Raw genomic sequence first — 15029 nt, 5'->3', positions numbered from 1 at the left:
GTTCTGATTCATTGGAGGCATCCCTGAAGGATACGAAACAGCTCCTGTTTCATCTTTCAGACACAGGTCACAAGGTTTCCAAAGACAAGTTGCAATTATGCCAAGCTAAGGTAAAATATTTGGGACACTGTCTAACACAAGGACTGAGACACCTGACCGCTGATAGAATCCAAGCCATTAGAGACATGACACTGCCACAAACCCAACAACAGATCAGGACGTTTCTAGGAATGTGTGGGTATTGCCGTAATTGGATCCCAGGGTTTTCCATATTGGCGCTACCTTTGCAGGAAATGGTCTCCTCAAACAAACCTGATCGGATTTCGCATACAGACGAATCCGAAACAGCATTTGAGAGACTTAAACAGTGTCTAACGCAGGCACCAGCACTAGGTATGCCAGACTATGGGAAACCCTTTGAACTATACGGAACAGAAAGTGCTGGGTGCGCAGCAGGTGTACTAACACAAAAACACGGTGACGCCAGCAGGCCAATTGCATACTACAGCGCCCAGCTAGACACGGTAGCGCGATCCCTCCCCACATGCTTGCGTAGCGTTGCGGCGATAGCATTGCTAGTGACGAAAAGCGAAGATGTCGTGCTAGGCCACAACCTCACAATCCATACACCGCATGCGGTATCTGCCTTATTGAATTCTGCCCAAACCAGACACGTCTCATCAGCAAGGTTTACGAGATGGGAATTGGCATTAATGGCCCCAGTAAACATCACCATAAGGAGATGCAGCGCATTAAATCCTGCAACATTTCTCCCAGGTGTGCCTGGTCAGGCACAAAGGGTGGAAGGTGAGAGTGATGGGGAAGGAGGATTTAATGCAAAGGAAGATACACATGATTGTATGGAATATTTGACCCAAAATTTTACCGCAAGGCCTGACATCAGTGACAATCCACTGGAAGATGCAGAACTCACGTTCTACACGGACGGTAGTTGTCACAGACAGTCAGACTCGGGAGACTTGTGTACTGGATACGCAGTCGTAGATGACCAAGGCACCATAGAAGCGGAACCGCTAGGCCCACCTCACTCAGCCCAGGTTGCTGAACTGGTCGCCCTAACCAGAGCATGTGAATTGGCTAAGGGTAAGTCAGCCAATATCTACACCGATTCTAGATACGCCTTCGGGGTAGTACATGATTTCGGAGCGCTATGGCGGCTCAGAAATTTCATGACGGCGGCTGGTACACCGATAGCGCATGCAGCTTATATAAAAAGGCTTCTAACAGCGATACAGGAACCCGACAGAGTGGCTGTTATCAAATGTAAAGCACATACATATAGCCAAGACCCAGTATCCCTTGGTAACAGCCGAGCAGACGAGGCCGCAAAGCTTGCAGCTGCTACCCCCATACAGACAGACACCACACAACTGATGGTATTTAATACCATCAACACACAGAAGTTGTGTGAGATGCAGAATTTGTGTTCCACACAGGAAAGAGCAGTCTGGAAGGCAAAGGGATATGGCCAGGAGTCCTCAGGGCTCTGTACGGATGGACATGGTAAACCAGTGGCCCCCAGGGCATACCTTCCATGTCTGGCTGAAGCAGCTCACGGGCTGACTCATCTAGGCAAGGAGGGGATGTGCAAATTGGTAAGAGCATACTGGTGCGCCCCAGGATTCTCCTCTCATGCGAGTAAAAGAGCAATGTCATGCCTTACCTGTCTGAGAAAGAATATTGGAAAAGCAATACCTACAGAACCATCCCATATCCCACCTGCCGGCGGCCCTTTCCAGGTAATACAAATTGACTTCATTCAATTACCCCCATGTCGAAATTTGAAATATGTACTTGTTTGTATAGATGTTTTCTCGAATTGGGTCGAAGCTTTTCCAGCAGCTACAAATACTGCTATGTTTACAGCTAAGAAAATTGTGCAGGAATTTGTATGTAGATATGGTATCCCTAGAATCATTGAAAGTGATAGGGGTACCCATTTTACAGGTGATGTCTTTCAAGGAATGTGTAAGTTGATGGGAATTGATAGTAAGCTGCACACTCCGTACCGTCCACAGGCGAGTGCGAAGGTCGAAAGAGTGAACAGCACTATTAAAAATAAATTGAGTAAAGTAATGACAGAGACAGGATTGACGTGGCCAGAAGCTTTACCCATTGTTTTGTATAGCATCAGAACCACTCCCAGGTCCCCCCTTAATCTGTCTCCTTTTGAAATCTTGTTTGGTCGACAACCGCATGTCATGATTAACCCTCAGGATGATTTGAAATGTAACAATGAAGTAACTGTAAAGTACTTGATTAACATGAGTAAGCAGTTGAAGAGTCAAAATGATAATCTGAAGTTGGTGATTCCTGATTTACCAGGTAGTAATTGTCATGACATTGAACCTGGGGATTATGTAATGATACGAAATTTTCTACGCTCAGGTTGTCTTATTGATAGATGGGAAGGACCATACCAGGTCTTATTGACTAGCACCACAGCATTGAAGGTTGCTGAGAGAGAGATTTGGGTCCATTCATCCCACTGCAAAAAGGTTGCCGATCCAGAGAAGTCCCGTGATAAGGAACAGACGGTAGAGGTTGTATCACTGGAGTGTCTGTTCCAGGAGGACTGAGGCGGCACCTGAGCCTTGAAGACCGAAAGCAGTTGTCGACTCCCTTCTCCCTTTTATTGTTTTTCTCCACTTCCCAGCCCCTCTCCCTTAAAATTTCTTTTTCCCCCTTCTCATTCTTCTCTATTTCCTCCTCAAAGATGGACTTGCCCCAAGAGACTGTGATCCGGATTTTGATGTTAACCATGATGTTGACCAGAGCAGTCTGTTTTCCGGCGAGAGTACCATAGAGGTCGAAAGAGGTTCTGGAATGGGTTCCGATTATGATGATGGAGGCGCAGTTTTCCAAGATCAACCAAACCAACAAGCAAAGGCGAGTATCAGAAAACGATCCGATAGAAGAAATTGTGATGGATTGTTAGCTGAAGAAAATTGTATCTGTAGGCTCTGTGATAATCTGGTTGAAGATGGGTGCATAAAGAAATGCCAATCCAGTTTTAATATCCATATGGACCGGCATCCATTGAGTGACTATCACTCCTTAGTGGGTAACGTGTTAAACCAAACAGATTGTTGGGTATGCTCTCAAGTACCTCAGGGTCACAGCAAAACAGGGCTAGTACCATTTCCTTTAACGTTAGGGGAGGTACTTGAGCTAAGTGGTGGGAGACCGGTGGATCGGAGGTTTAACATCTCCAGCCCTCCTAGTTTGAAGCTCCACCAATACCATGTGGATAGGTCCCTCATATGTTTTAACATCTCCAATCCCAGAAAACCGGGAAATTGGGAAGTGTCATGGAGCAACCTTACCATGACCTTTTCACACAGAGCAGATAGAATGCCTACAGATACAGAGCTCGTACGCCATATAGCCAGTAGAGGAAAATCTTTTCGGTATCGATATACCTTAGGAAATAGGATTACTAGAGTTGGAGAGGTATCACCAGGATACTGTGCACATATCGTACAAACTGATACGTGCATTAAGCAGATGGAAGAATTAGGGTCAGGAGATTTCACCTGGAAGGTTTGTAACATGGTCATGTCCTTCTCCGTCCCTTATGTTCTCCCCGATGATGCATATTTCATATGCGGGAGAAAGGCGTACAAGTGGCTTGCCCCAAACTCTGAAGGATTGTGTTATATTGGAAAAGTATTGCCTGAAGTGATGACTGTTACACATGACAAAATGAAGGACATACACCGTGGTGCCCAAGCTCCTTATACTCACACTCATTACGAGCACCGAGTTAAAAGACAACTGTCAGAAAGGTTAGAGCATCCGGCCTCTGATCTTATCCATGAATCCACCGGGATTCAGGTTCTGGTAGCGTTAGATTTCACTCGTACCGCTCGAGGAGTGATGAATTATAGATACATTTCCGCACTCGCCAATTTGTTAGATAATATCACTGAAATGTATGATGACACGTTTAGATACACTGGAAGAGAACTTCAAGCTTACAAAACAGAACTAGTTCAGCATAGGATGGTTCTTAATTATCTTACAGCAGTAACAGGCGGATATTGTGTTACATTGGCAACACAGTACGGCATAAAGTGTTGCACGTATATCACAAATAGCACCGAGGATCCGGTAGAGGTCATAGACCAAAAGATGGACGATATTCTCCAATTGAAGTGGGAATTTCGTCGAAAACACAATCTCACCCTTGCTGCTGTAGGTAATGAGCTGACTGGTTGGGTGTCATGGTTGAACCCGCGAAATTGGTTCTCCGGTTTGGGAGACTGGGCTCAAGGAGTCATAATGGATGTTGGAAAGTTCCTACTATGTATCTTGGGTGTCATTATGTCGATTGGATTGATATTTAGATGCGGGCAGGCTTTAATGAGGTGCAAACAAAGTACAAAAGTGATGAGCTTGAGGAGCGAGGAAACTGTAATTAACCTGGATTTGATTTATGACCCAATGATAGAAACCAGGATGTGATGAAAATACGATTATACGGTCCGTTTCTTTCACCTGTTTTTCTGTTTTTCTCCAAGATACAAAGGCCCCCTTGGACGAGGAAGCTGACGAGACGAGATGTATACAGACAACAGACAAGCACCAAAGATGAAGTTTTGACAACCTATGATATGGACACTTGATGAACTTTGCCATGGATCCCCAGTTTCCCTAGTACTTTTAAACTCACGCTAGCCCAACATTTTTTTTGTAAATCTGATGGCACTGACAAAGCTTGTTGCTCATGCCCAAGGAGCAATACAGCGCAAAGAAGACGACTCTCAACAGATACCGAACACAACTTCAACAACAGATGTACATTTCCCTGACATAGAATATCATTGCATTTTTCGTAAGTGTTCTTTATCTTCATCTCTACAACCCCCAGGTAACGACACACATAGACGATAGGGAATACAGGCACAGATAGCAGCAACCACATACCTCCCCCATTCATGTATCATCAACTAAAATGTGCATCCCCATTTTGTTACAACCACAGCCGAAATGAGCTCGGTAGAGTTTGACAGCCCATCCACAGACCTGTACCACAGGATAAGAAGGAATTCAAATGTATACTTCGCAATACCTCGAAGCTTGATTTACCACACGTACGGCACGATGATACATGACCCTCCAAACATGGACTCATACACACATGCTTCTACTTTCTCACTAGGTCATACCCTTTTCACACCTACTCCTCTCTTCTTCCTTACCCCACCATGGAAATCAATTAACCCCTGACTTACATTTTTCTCCTTAAATATTTTAGAAGGTGGCAGTTATTATTGACTGCCAAAGGGTGGACTGTCAAAGTCAGAAAAATGTCTCTATGCACGTTGCCATATTTGCACCGCACACTGGTCCGCGCTGCGCATGCGTACGCTCTCCCGTGAAGGCGCATACCCGCAATAGCGTGCACTCGCAGGCGCGGTATGCGTATTTACGGTAGAGTTTATGTAGTCGTAGCGTGCGACTCATTCGTTACCTATTTTCACAATTAATGTAGTTTATAGATCATGATCCCTTTGATAGTTTCTGAAAGTTTGGCTAATATAGAAGGTCCCTGTTTAAAGGAATCCCTCTTTGTATTGTACGAAGGGTCTAACAGGAATCATACAGCAGTGTTTGGTACCCATCGGAAGAGTATTTAATTAGTAATATTCCGGTGTTGGTTTGGAGCGTATTAATCGCTCGTGCGAATAGTTATGGACATAAGAAGTTTATGTCCATTTCTATTATTTACACATACTCAGGTATGCGGCGGGAAACCCAGTTTCCCACCCACCTGAGCTGTTGGAAATCGTCACAGCCCACCTGTATGAATCACCCTATGACCTTTTGTTATGATGCAGGGCCGAATTCCTTCGGCCAATGGACAATGGGATTGTAGGACCATGAGATTGCATTGTGTGTGGGGCATAAATAGGCAGGCCGACCATATCCAACTCTCACTCTCTCATCAACGGTTATCTGCTGATAGCCGGGAGCTGGATATCGAGGCGCAGGCGATCATACCCTTTGTGCGTAAGTTTTCTCTCCGTAATCATTGTCTTACTGTGAGCCAATTTCTCTCATCTCTCCCCGTCTCTCTCTCTCTCCTCTTTTCTCTTATATCTCTCATAGTATTATAGTATTGTATTGTATTGCATTTAGGTCAGTGTAGTATTGTCTTTTTGTATTTATTGTTTAGTTCTGTGGTTAGGAAGTCTTTGTTATATTGGAGTGTATCATTTGTACTGTTATCCCCTTTTTACAAGTATATTAGATATAATACAGTTAATAGGCTTCGGACCCTAAACCAGTATCTGTGTATTTTCTATAGTGTTAAGTGTTCACTTGAGCGTCGGTGACGCTCAAGCAGCTTTGTAGTTAGTCAGGTTACACAAGGTTGCACTTACACCCTGTATTCACATTAAGGTATTCTGTGTATTTCATTAGTATAAGGTCTAGACATAAAGGTATAGCGCTGTGAGCGTCTGCATCGCTGGTGACCTCCTCGTGGTCTCGAGCGTACGCTACGCTACCGCGAATCATTACTCTAGTCATAGCCAATAACGTGTCCTGTGATCACTGGGCCGTGAGCGAACGTGACGCTTGAGCGTCTCACCTACGGCTGAGTGATCGTTACGCAACTAGCGTACCATTACGGTACTTCTTAAGCAAACAGCGTACAGTGTTCTTAGACTTCATAAAGGGTTGTTTATACGACAAAGGAATTTAGCATTGTCAACAGTTAGGTCGCGTTGGGGCATACACTGACACAATTTTTGTTATTTTAGCTGTTTACCCCAAACATATTCCGTTACAGTTATATAATGACTATGGTTTAAAAATTAAAAGTGCAGAATATCATCTTCAATTGGAAGGTACTCACTTCCAAATTGGAAGAGGGATTTAGGAATTACAGCTATATAATATGTAGACCAAAAGTAATTGGACAGTTTAGTCCACAGCTGTGCTGTGGACAGGTGTAGGCTTTTACTTTCTTTTTCTTTGTCTTTAGCTGTTGTTATGAACCCACAACATGCAGTCAAAGGAGCTCTCAATACAAGTAAAACAGGCTATCCTAAAGGCTGGTAAACACGGGAGAGATGTGTGCTGAGCGAACCGCTCAGCACAAATCTCTCCCGCCGCTCAGCACAGCGTGATGTGTGCTGAGCGATGCTGGGGAGGACGGGAGGGGGGGGCGCTCATTTCACCCAGCGGGTGAAATGAGCGTCGTGCTAGATTGGCCTGCATGCAGGCTCAATCTAGCACCGGCGATAGCGATGCGCGGCTATCGCTGTGGGAGATACACACGAGTGATCTGTGCGGAAAATCTAAGCAATCTATTCAGATTGTTTAGATTTTAAGCATGGATCTCTCCGTGAGTACCCCCCTTTAGGGTGGCAAAAACTAAACCAATCTATCAGGGAGATAGCAGAAACCTTAGAAGTGGCCAAATCAACAGGTTGGTGCATTCTGAAAACAAAATGCTCTGGCTAGCTCAACAACACAAAAAAGCCTGGACATCCATAGAGACAGGAGTAGTGGATGATTACAGGATTCTTTCCATGGTAAAGAAAAACCATTTCACAACATTCAGGAAAGTGAAGAACATTCTGCGGGAGGTAGGCATGGACATTATCCAAGTCTACCATAAGGAGTTCACTAGAGCAAATACAGAGGGTTCTCCACAAAATGCAAACCATTCATAAGCCTCAAAGTGGTTCTTATCTGCCATCAAATTCTATCTTCCTATGTTATTATGTTAAAGGTCAGAGTAGCCGGAAAAAAAAACATTTAAAAAAGCCAGCCCAGGACAGAATTCTTTGGACAAAAGAAACTAAGATCAACCTGTACCACAATGATGGGAAGAAATAACTTACTGAGAAGGCCTGGGTTGGCTCGTGATACAAAGCATGACACGTCATCTGTAAAATGCTGTGGATGCAGTGTGATGTCAGGGACATGCATGGCTTCCAGTGACACTGGGTCACTAGTGTTTATTGATGATGTGACAGAAGCAGCTGGATGAATTCTGAAGTGTAAATGGATATACTGTCTGCCAGTGTCGGACTGGGGCTACCAGGTGAATGTAGTGGTAGGAACCCATGTGTAGGGGGGTGCAACCAGCTGCCACAGAGGTTTATTTAACCATTAGAGAGTGCATGGGCTGGGTCCCTTGGTAAATTTCTAAAGTAAATACTGCTAGTGCATGTATGACAGTGTACCAAATTAGTAACAATTATGCACTGTAGAAGCTACACCGTAGTCCTGTGCAGTATAAGGTAACATATTCATAATGTTTAATTCAAGCGCACGTTCTGGAACTGCATCCCTAGAGGAGGAGCAGTGGCGTAACTAGGGGTCCGCAGCCACTGCGAGCGCTTGGAGGCGCACAGGGCTGCGGTGCGCCCTAGCCGCCACTGATCTCTGCTGTGAAGGAGGGACACGGAGGGCACAGCGTGCGCCTATCCTGTGTCCCTCCTGCGTCTCTGGCGGCAGCGGCGTGGCTATTAAATGAAGTGCCCGTTCGTGAGCTCTGATTGGCTCACGAACCGGCACTTCATTTAACACACACGCCGCTGCCGCCGGAGACGCAGGAGGGACACAGGAGAGGCACGCGCTGTGCCCTCCGTGTCCCTCCTTCACAAAACAGCGGGGGTGCGGGGAGGGTGGAGTTGTACCTGGCACTGGGGGAGCATATTTGGCACTGGGGGAACATATCTGGCACTGGGGAGGGGGGCATATTTGGCACGGGGGGATCATTTTTGTCACTGAGGGGGCATATGTGGCACTGGGGGAGCATATTTGTCACTGAGGGGGCATATGTGGCACTGGGGGGAGCATATTTGGCACTGAGGGGGCATATGTGGCACTGGGGGGTATATGTGTACCTGGCACTGGGGGGGGGGGCATATTTGGCACTGGGGGTATATGTGTACCTGGCACTGGGTGGGGGCATATTTGGCACTGGGGGTATATGTGTACCTGGCACTGGGGGGGCATATTTAGCACTGGGGGCATGTGTGTACCTGGCACTGTGGGGGAATATCTGGCATGGGGAGCACGGCCCTAGCAACAAGCATTACCCCCTGGTTATAAGCACAACACCCAGCTCATGAAATCCCTGGCAACAAGCATTACCCCCTAGCAGCGAGCATGACACCCAGTGCATGAAACCCCTGGCAATGAATATTACCCCCTGGCAACAAGCTTGAAACCCAGCACATGATACCTCTGGCAACAAGCATAACACCTACTGCATGAAACCCCTGGCAACGAGCATGACACCCTGAGCATGAAAACCCCTGGCACCGTGCATGGAACCAAGAGCATGAAACCCTGGCAACGAGCAGGTAATTTAAAAGTAATTAGAAGCCTTACTGTAGGACTTAATGTGTAATGGGCATTGCGGTGTGTGGCATAATGTATCACGGACAATGCGGTGTGTGTCATAATGTGTCACAGGCATTACGGTGTGTGGCATACTATATCACGGGCATTATGGTATAGTGTCTCAGGGGCATTGCAGTGTGTGGCATAATGTATAACGGGCATAGCGGTGTGTGGCATAGGGTATAACGGGCATTGCGGTATGTGTCACAGGCATTACGGTGTGTGGTATACTATATCACGGGCATTGTGGTATGTGGTATAATGTCTCTGGGTCATTTCTGTGTGTGTCATAATGTGTCACAGGCATTGCATGTGCTATAATGTATCAGGGGCATTGCATTGTGTAGCATAATGTATAACGGGCATAGCGATTCCTGTCATAATGTGTCACAGGCATTATGGTGTATGGCATAATGTGTCGGGGCATTATGGAGTGTGGTATATTGTGTCAAGGGCATTATTGTGTGTGGCATAATGTCTAAGGGCCATTGCAGTATGAGGCATAATGTATACTGGGCATTACTATACAGAGGAAAAATGACAAATAATGTAAGGGGTGTGAATCATTATTTTTTTTCTTTCCCGTGGTGACCAACGTCTGGGCGTGCAGGTTGCAAAACTGAGGTATAAGGTAGTCTTTTCCTGCAATGACACGCCCCTTTATGCAAAGGCATGCCCATTTAAGCAAGGCCACGCCCCTTTTGCGACGCGCGGCGCTTTACTAGTACCGATTATGGGGGGGAAGGGGGGGGGGGGGGCGCCAGAGAATTTTTTGGCTTGGTGGAGAAAAATTTCTAGTTACGCCACTGAGGAGGAGGATGCCCCCCCCTTTCCCAGGCAGTGGAGCCCACAGGGCGTTTCAGTGGACAGTGCTTCTCAGTACAGATGGACAATGATTCAGAACATACTGTACTATGAAAGTAACCCAGGAGTATTTTAAGGCAAAGAAGTGGAATATTCTGTAATGGCCAAGTCAATCAGTGGATCTCAATCCAATCGAGCATGCATATGACTTGCTGAAGACAAATAAAGACAGAAAGTCCCACAACCAAGCAGTAACTGCAGACATCTGTAGGAAAAGCCTGGCAAAGCATAACAAAGGAGGAAACCCAGTATTTGGTGATGTCCATGGGTTCCAGTCATTGCCTGCAAAGAATTCTTGAAAAACTATAAAAAATTAACATTTTATATGTGATTGTGTTAATTTGTCCACTTACATTTGTCCCCCTGAAAATAGAGGACTGTGTATAAAAATGGTTGCAATTAATAAACGTTTCATACAATATTTTTGTTCAACCTCTTGAATTAATGCGGAAAGTCTGCACTGCAATTGCATCTCCATTGTTAATTTGAAATCCATTGCTGTGGCGTACAGAGCCATAATTATGAAAATTGTGTCAATGTCCAAATACAGTGTATACAGTATATGGACCTAACTGTAATTTATGTTTGTATATGTTTTTTGGGGCTTAAGATACGCTCATTTTGCGGGAGCCTCTACATCAGCTTCTCAATGTTCACTCATCTGTAAATGTTAGCTAGGGTACACTACACTGTATCTCTGTATACTGTAAATCAAAGGATATCTACTTTTATTCTATGATATTACAATTGAGCTGGAGGGTGTAAGGATTGCATTTATTGTATGGCTTTATAGAGAAGCATCGGGTTTAGTATGAAATACCTACAATCAAAATCCCAATGGTCAAAATACCGGCAACAATTGATTGATGGTCAAAATACCGACAAGGTCAACATACCAACATTTAAAATGTTGAAAGGTCAAGGTGTAATTATTTTTGGTGTTATGTCGACATAGGTCGACATGGACACTGTATAAGTGTACTGCATCCCCTCGCTTCGCTCACCATCCTTCGGGCACGGTTTATATTCCCCCTACAAATCCACTGGGATGGTAGAGTATGAACAAGTCGGTTTCAATGAAAAACTTATGTTGACTTTTTGACCTGTCGACATTTTAAATGTCGGTATTTTGACCTTGTCGATATTTCGACCAGGTCAGGATTTTGACCGTCGGTCAATGGCTGTCGGTATTTGAACTGTCAGGATTTTGATTGTAAGTAAATTGACGGCATCCCGAAGCATCAGCAGGGAAACAGCATTTACAGTAATCATTTTTTAGAGAAAGCAAGCAGAAACCTTTAACCTAGATTAGCTACATTTTGTTTATACTCATTACTATGCATTGTAATGCCAAAGTTGAGGTACTGCAGTATTTATATTTAATGATTTACAAATTGTCCATATAGGCACTTGCTAAGTTTTCTTCCTCTATGACTTGCTGTGTATTATACAAATATTAACTTACTGAGAAATAATAAAAAACCTGCATGTACTACTTACCAAATGTTTTTTTCCTTTTACTCTGAATGCAGGACAAACAAGCGGGTACTCCCCGCCCCCCACCTATGGTAGGACAAGTAGGTTAATAGATGCTAAATAAGTCCCTTACTGGGTAAGCTACCATTTGTGTTGCATATTGCTACTTTATTTAAATGGTGACATTAATATGGACTGCTTAAACACAACTTTAATAAAGGAATTATTTGTGTAGCCTTCTTACTAAAGGAAATAGAAATTTTAAGGATATATAATGTTATTTGCGAACGTAATGTCCTCAGGCAGCGCTTACAAGTGAGATATACTGTAGTAAATAACATTGGAACTGTCAATTTCCTTTTCCACTGTATAGACTGCAATACAGGTCACAGATCTGCAACTTCCATTACAAACATTATTCATATAGTTATAGCGTACCACCCAGCATTTGAACATCCTGTTGCTAGGCCACACACCTTGGTATACGACATTTTTCGCGGGCGTGGACACTTGTAATGCCACCTGTTTCTTGTTATACTGGGGGTGAGCCCAGCACTCCGGCAACTGCTGGGCTACTCATTACCTCTACTGGCACTAAATGGACACCATGCGCATGTGCATGGTATCCATTCACTGTTGCAGTAACCGAGTTTCTGCCCCCAACCTACACCTCCCACAGGACACTGCGGCTCATGGGTGGGACAGCACCTAAAAAGCGGGACTGTTCCACTGATACTGGGACAGTTGGGTGGATTGGTTAAAGAATATTCTGGAGAGAGCAAAAATAGGGCTAGATACAATATTATTTAAAGACAACCAAAGAGCCAGGGGCGGATTAACAAAGAAGGAGGCTCATGTGCAGACTCCAGTCGGGCCCCCTCCTCTCTATGGTGCAGTATACTCTGGCACTGTGCCAGAGTATACTGTGCATGCACAGGTCTACGGTAACATGGAGCCCACCATGTTCCGGTGACTAATCACTACTGCGCATGTGTGGCAGCCATTTTCCCTGTGATTTATGCTGCTGCTGCAGCAGTTGAGGTATAACGCCAGGAAGGTAAGTAATTAAAGATGGGCGCAGTATGGGCCTACCTGGACCCAGTGTCCATGTACATCACACACACTGCGACCATTATAGATATGCCAATGCAAAGCCTATCTTTCACCAATTTATTAAATAGCAACATTTTTCAGACATAGTCCACGCGGAACTCTTCATCCACAATGTAATCCAATAAAAATAAAATCTATAATAATCCTAACAGAGCTCTGACGCAGAATTACATTGAGCCTCATTCAGAATTGGACATTATTTGCTTCTTTGGATGCAACAGCGATGTAAAAATATGCTAATACTACAGGAGGCATCTGAGGAAAAAATACGCCTTCTGCCAGCATCGCAGATCTGAGTGCTGTGTCACAGCCATCAGTTATCTGAGTAAATCTAATCTTACTCAGAATGACTGCTGGATCTCCTCTGCCGAGCCAGGAAATCTTCATTGGAAGACACAGACCCTAGCCTCTGCACGCCTACAAAATAGGAGCGACATGCTCCCGTTTTGTAAAATGGTCCATGTTGCCACCCCCAATGTCAATCATGGTGCAACTTGGGAGCACTGTGTGTGATCTCGCACAAAGAGATCTGCTCCAGTGGCGTCACAACGGGGGTGCAGGGGGTGCGGACGCACCCGGTTGTCACCCACCGAGGGGTATCACCAAAGTGTCGGCTCCTGCTAGTGACAGGAGCCTGGTGCTGCACTGTAACATTACATGTAGCGCCGGCACTGCAGACTCAGGGGTCAGCCAGCATCTCGCGTACCCCCGTAATGACGGAAACGGGGGTCTGTAAGCATAGCCACGCCCTGTCCAACTAGGTCATGCCCCATTCTGACCGCAGCCCGTGAGGCACCCCATGAGGCCATGCCTCCTTTTATAGAAGCCGCCAGGTGTTCCATATATGTGACGCCTTTGATCTGCACATGGGCAGTGTGGCATCTGCTCTCAACTTCGGAGTTGTATGCAAACCATTGGGATTGAGTACAAATCTGAATCAGCCCCTTTGTCCTCATTAGGGATGGGCATCAATGGCATGACACCATCGATGGGTAACTATCAATAGTTTGCATCCATCAATGGGCATCCATGCTGTAGAGAAAGTCAGGTGGAAGGAAATTATGGAAGGTGGGTGAGATAAGGCTGCTGTCTGCTGCTCCGAACCCCCACCACCACCCCCATCAGCGATGGTGGAGAGCCATCGTCTCTCTATTATCGATTGCTAAACCATCAACAAATGCTGGTTGTTAACCATCAATGGTCAATGCCTATCTCTAGACCTCATTTCAAAGTAGTTGCTCAGCCAATTTCAACTACCAAGCATGGAAAAAAAAATTTGACACTGCAGTATATATTTTTTTCTGTTCCTATTAGCCTGAAAACCACCTTCTGGGAATAAATCTAGTACTATTCAACACAGGTCTGGTTGCCACTTGGGGTGGAATTTTCTAGACCAGATTTGAACAAATTCCCACCAAGGGCTGGCTGGTTTGGGGAGCATTGTGGGGACGACTTCAGGAACCACAAGGCTAAAGCATTGTCTCTGTGCTGCCTATGTCAACAACAACTGCATAGGCTCTATGGCTCATCCCCACCTGCACCTCCCTTCTCCTGTCTGACCAATGGGATACATACTATATCCCGGTAGACGGGATGATGGCTGTCACTATGCCGTCTGCCGGAATCCCAGCAGCAAGTCCCCTCAGGGGCTCGCTGTGCTCACCATGCAAGTTCTATTTCCACTCGGTTGGTGGCATGGACCCACCTACCGAGTGGGAATAATGTGTGGGTGTTAGGATTCCGGCTGTTGGTATATCACCTTGTGTCGGGATTCCAGCATTGGTCTCCTGAATGCCGGGATCCCAAGAGACGGTAAACTGACTGCATCCCCTGGCCAATAAAATGAATAATGTCTCCTTTGCCCTCTTTTATTGGCACGCTGACTGTGATTGACTTACACTAATGTGAATATTGCAGTGACATGGACCGCATGTTGTGCAATACATGAACAGAAATGACCATCAAGTAAACAGATGACTGCATCTGCTCCAAGTCCAACCTGGCCATATATAGAGCCTAATTCAGACCTGATCATAGAAAAAACGCACTTCTACGATCAAAATCTTAGGCATGCGGGGGGACACCCAGCACAGGGATAGTCTGCCCCACATACCGGGCCCTACCGCCGCCTGCAGAAGTGCGAAAGCATGGCACAGCGGCGATGCACAGCCTAACTGCGAAGG

General features: G+C 45.4%; 1 protein-coding gene across 1 annotated transcript in view; it reads right to left on the bottom strand.

Moving 5' to 3' along the window:
* Positions 1-15029, bottom strand: part of LOC135057303 (protein-glutamine gamma-glutamyltransferase E-like) — a 266064-nt gene that overhangs the window by 59719 nt on the left and 191316 nt on the right. Inside the window, exon 12 of the mRNA XM_063963192.1 lies at positions 11758-11820. Within this exon, the coding sequence (XP_063819262.1) occupies positions 11758-11820 (63 nt within the window). The remainder of the gene's footprint in view (positions 1-11757; positions 11821-15029) is intronic.

Source organism: Pseudophryne corroboree, chromosome 3, assembly GCF_028390025.1.
Source record: "Pseudophryne corroboree isolate aPseCor3 chromosome 3, aPseCor3.hap2, whole genome shotgun sequence".
Taxonomy (NCBI): Eukaryota; Metazoa; Chordata; class Amphibia; order Anura; family Myobatrachidae; genus Pseudophryne; species Pseudophryne corroboree.
Note: the sequence above shows the minus strand (reverse complement) of the source record. Positions and strands in the feature narration are given on the sequence as shown.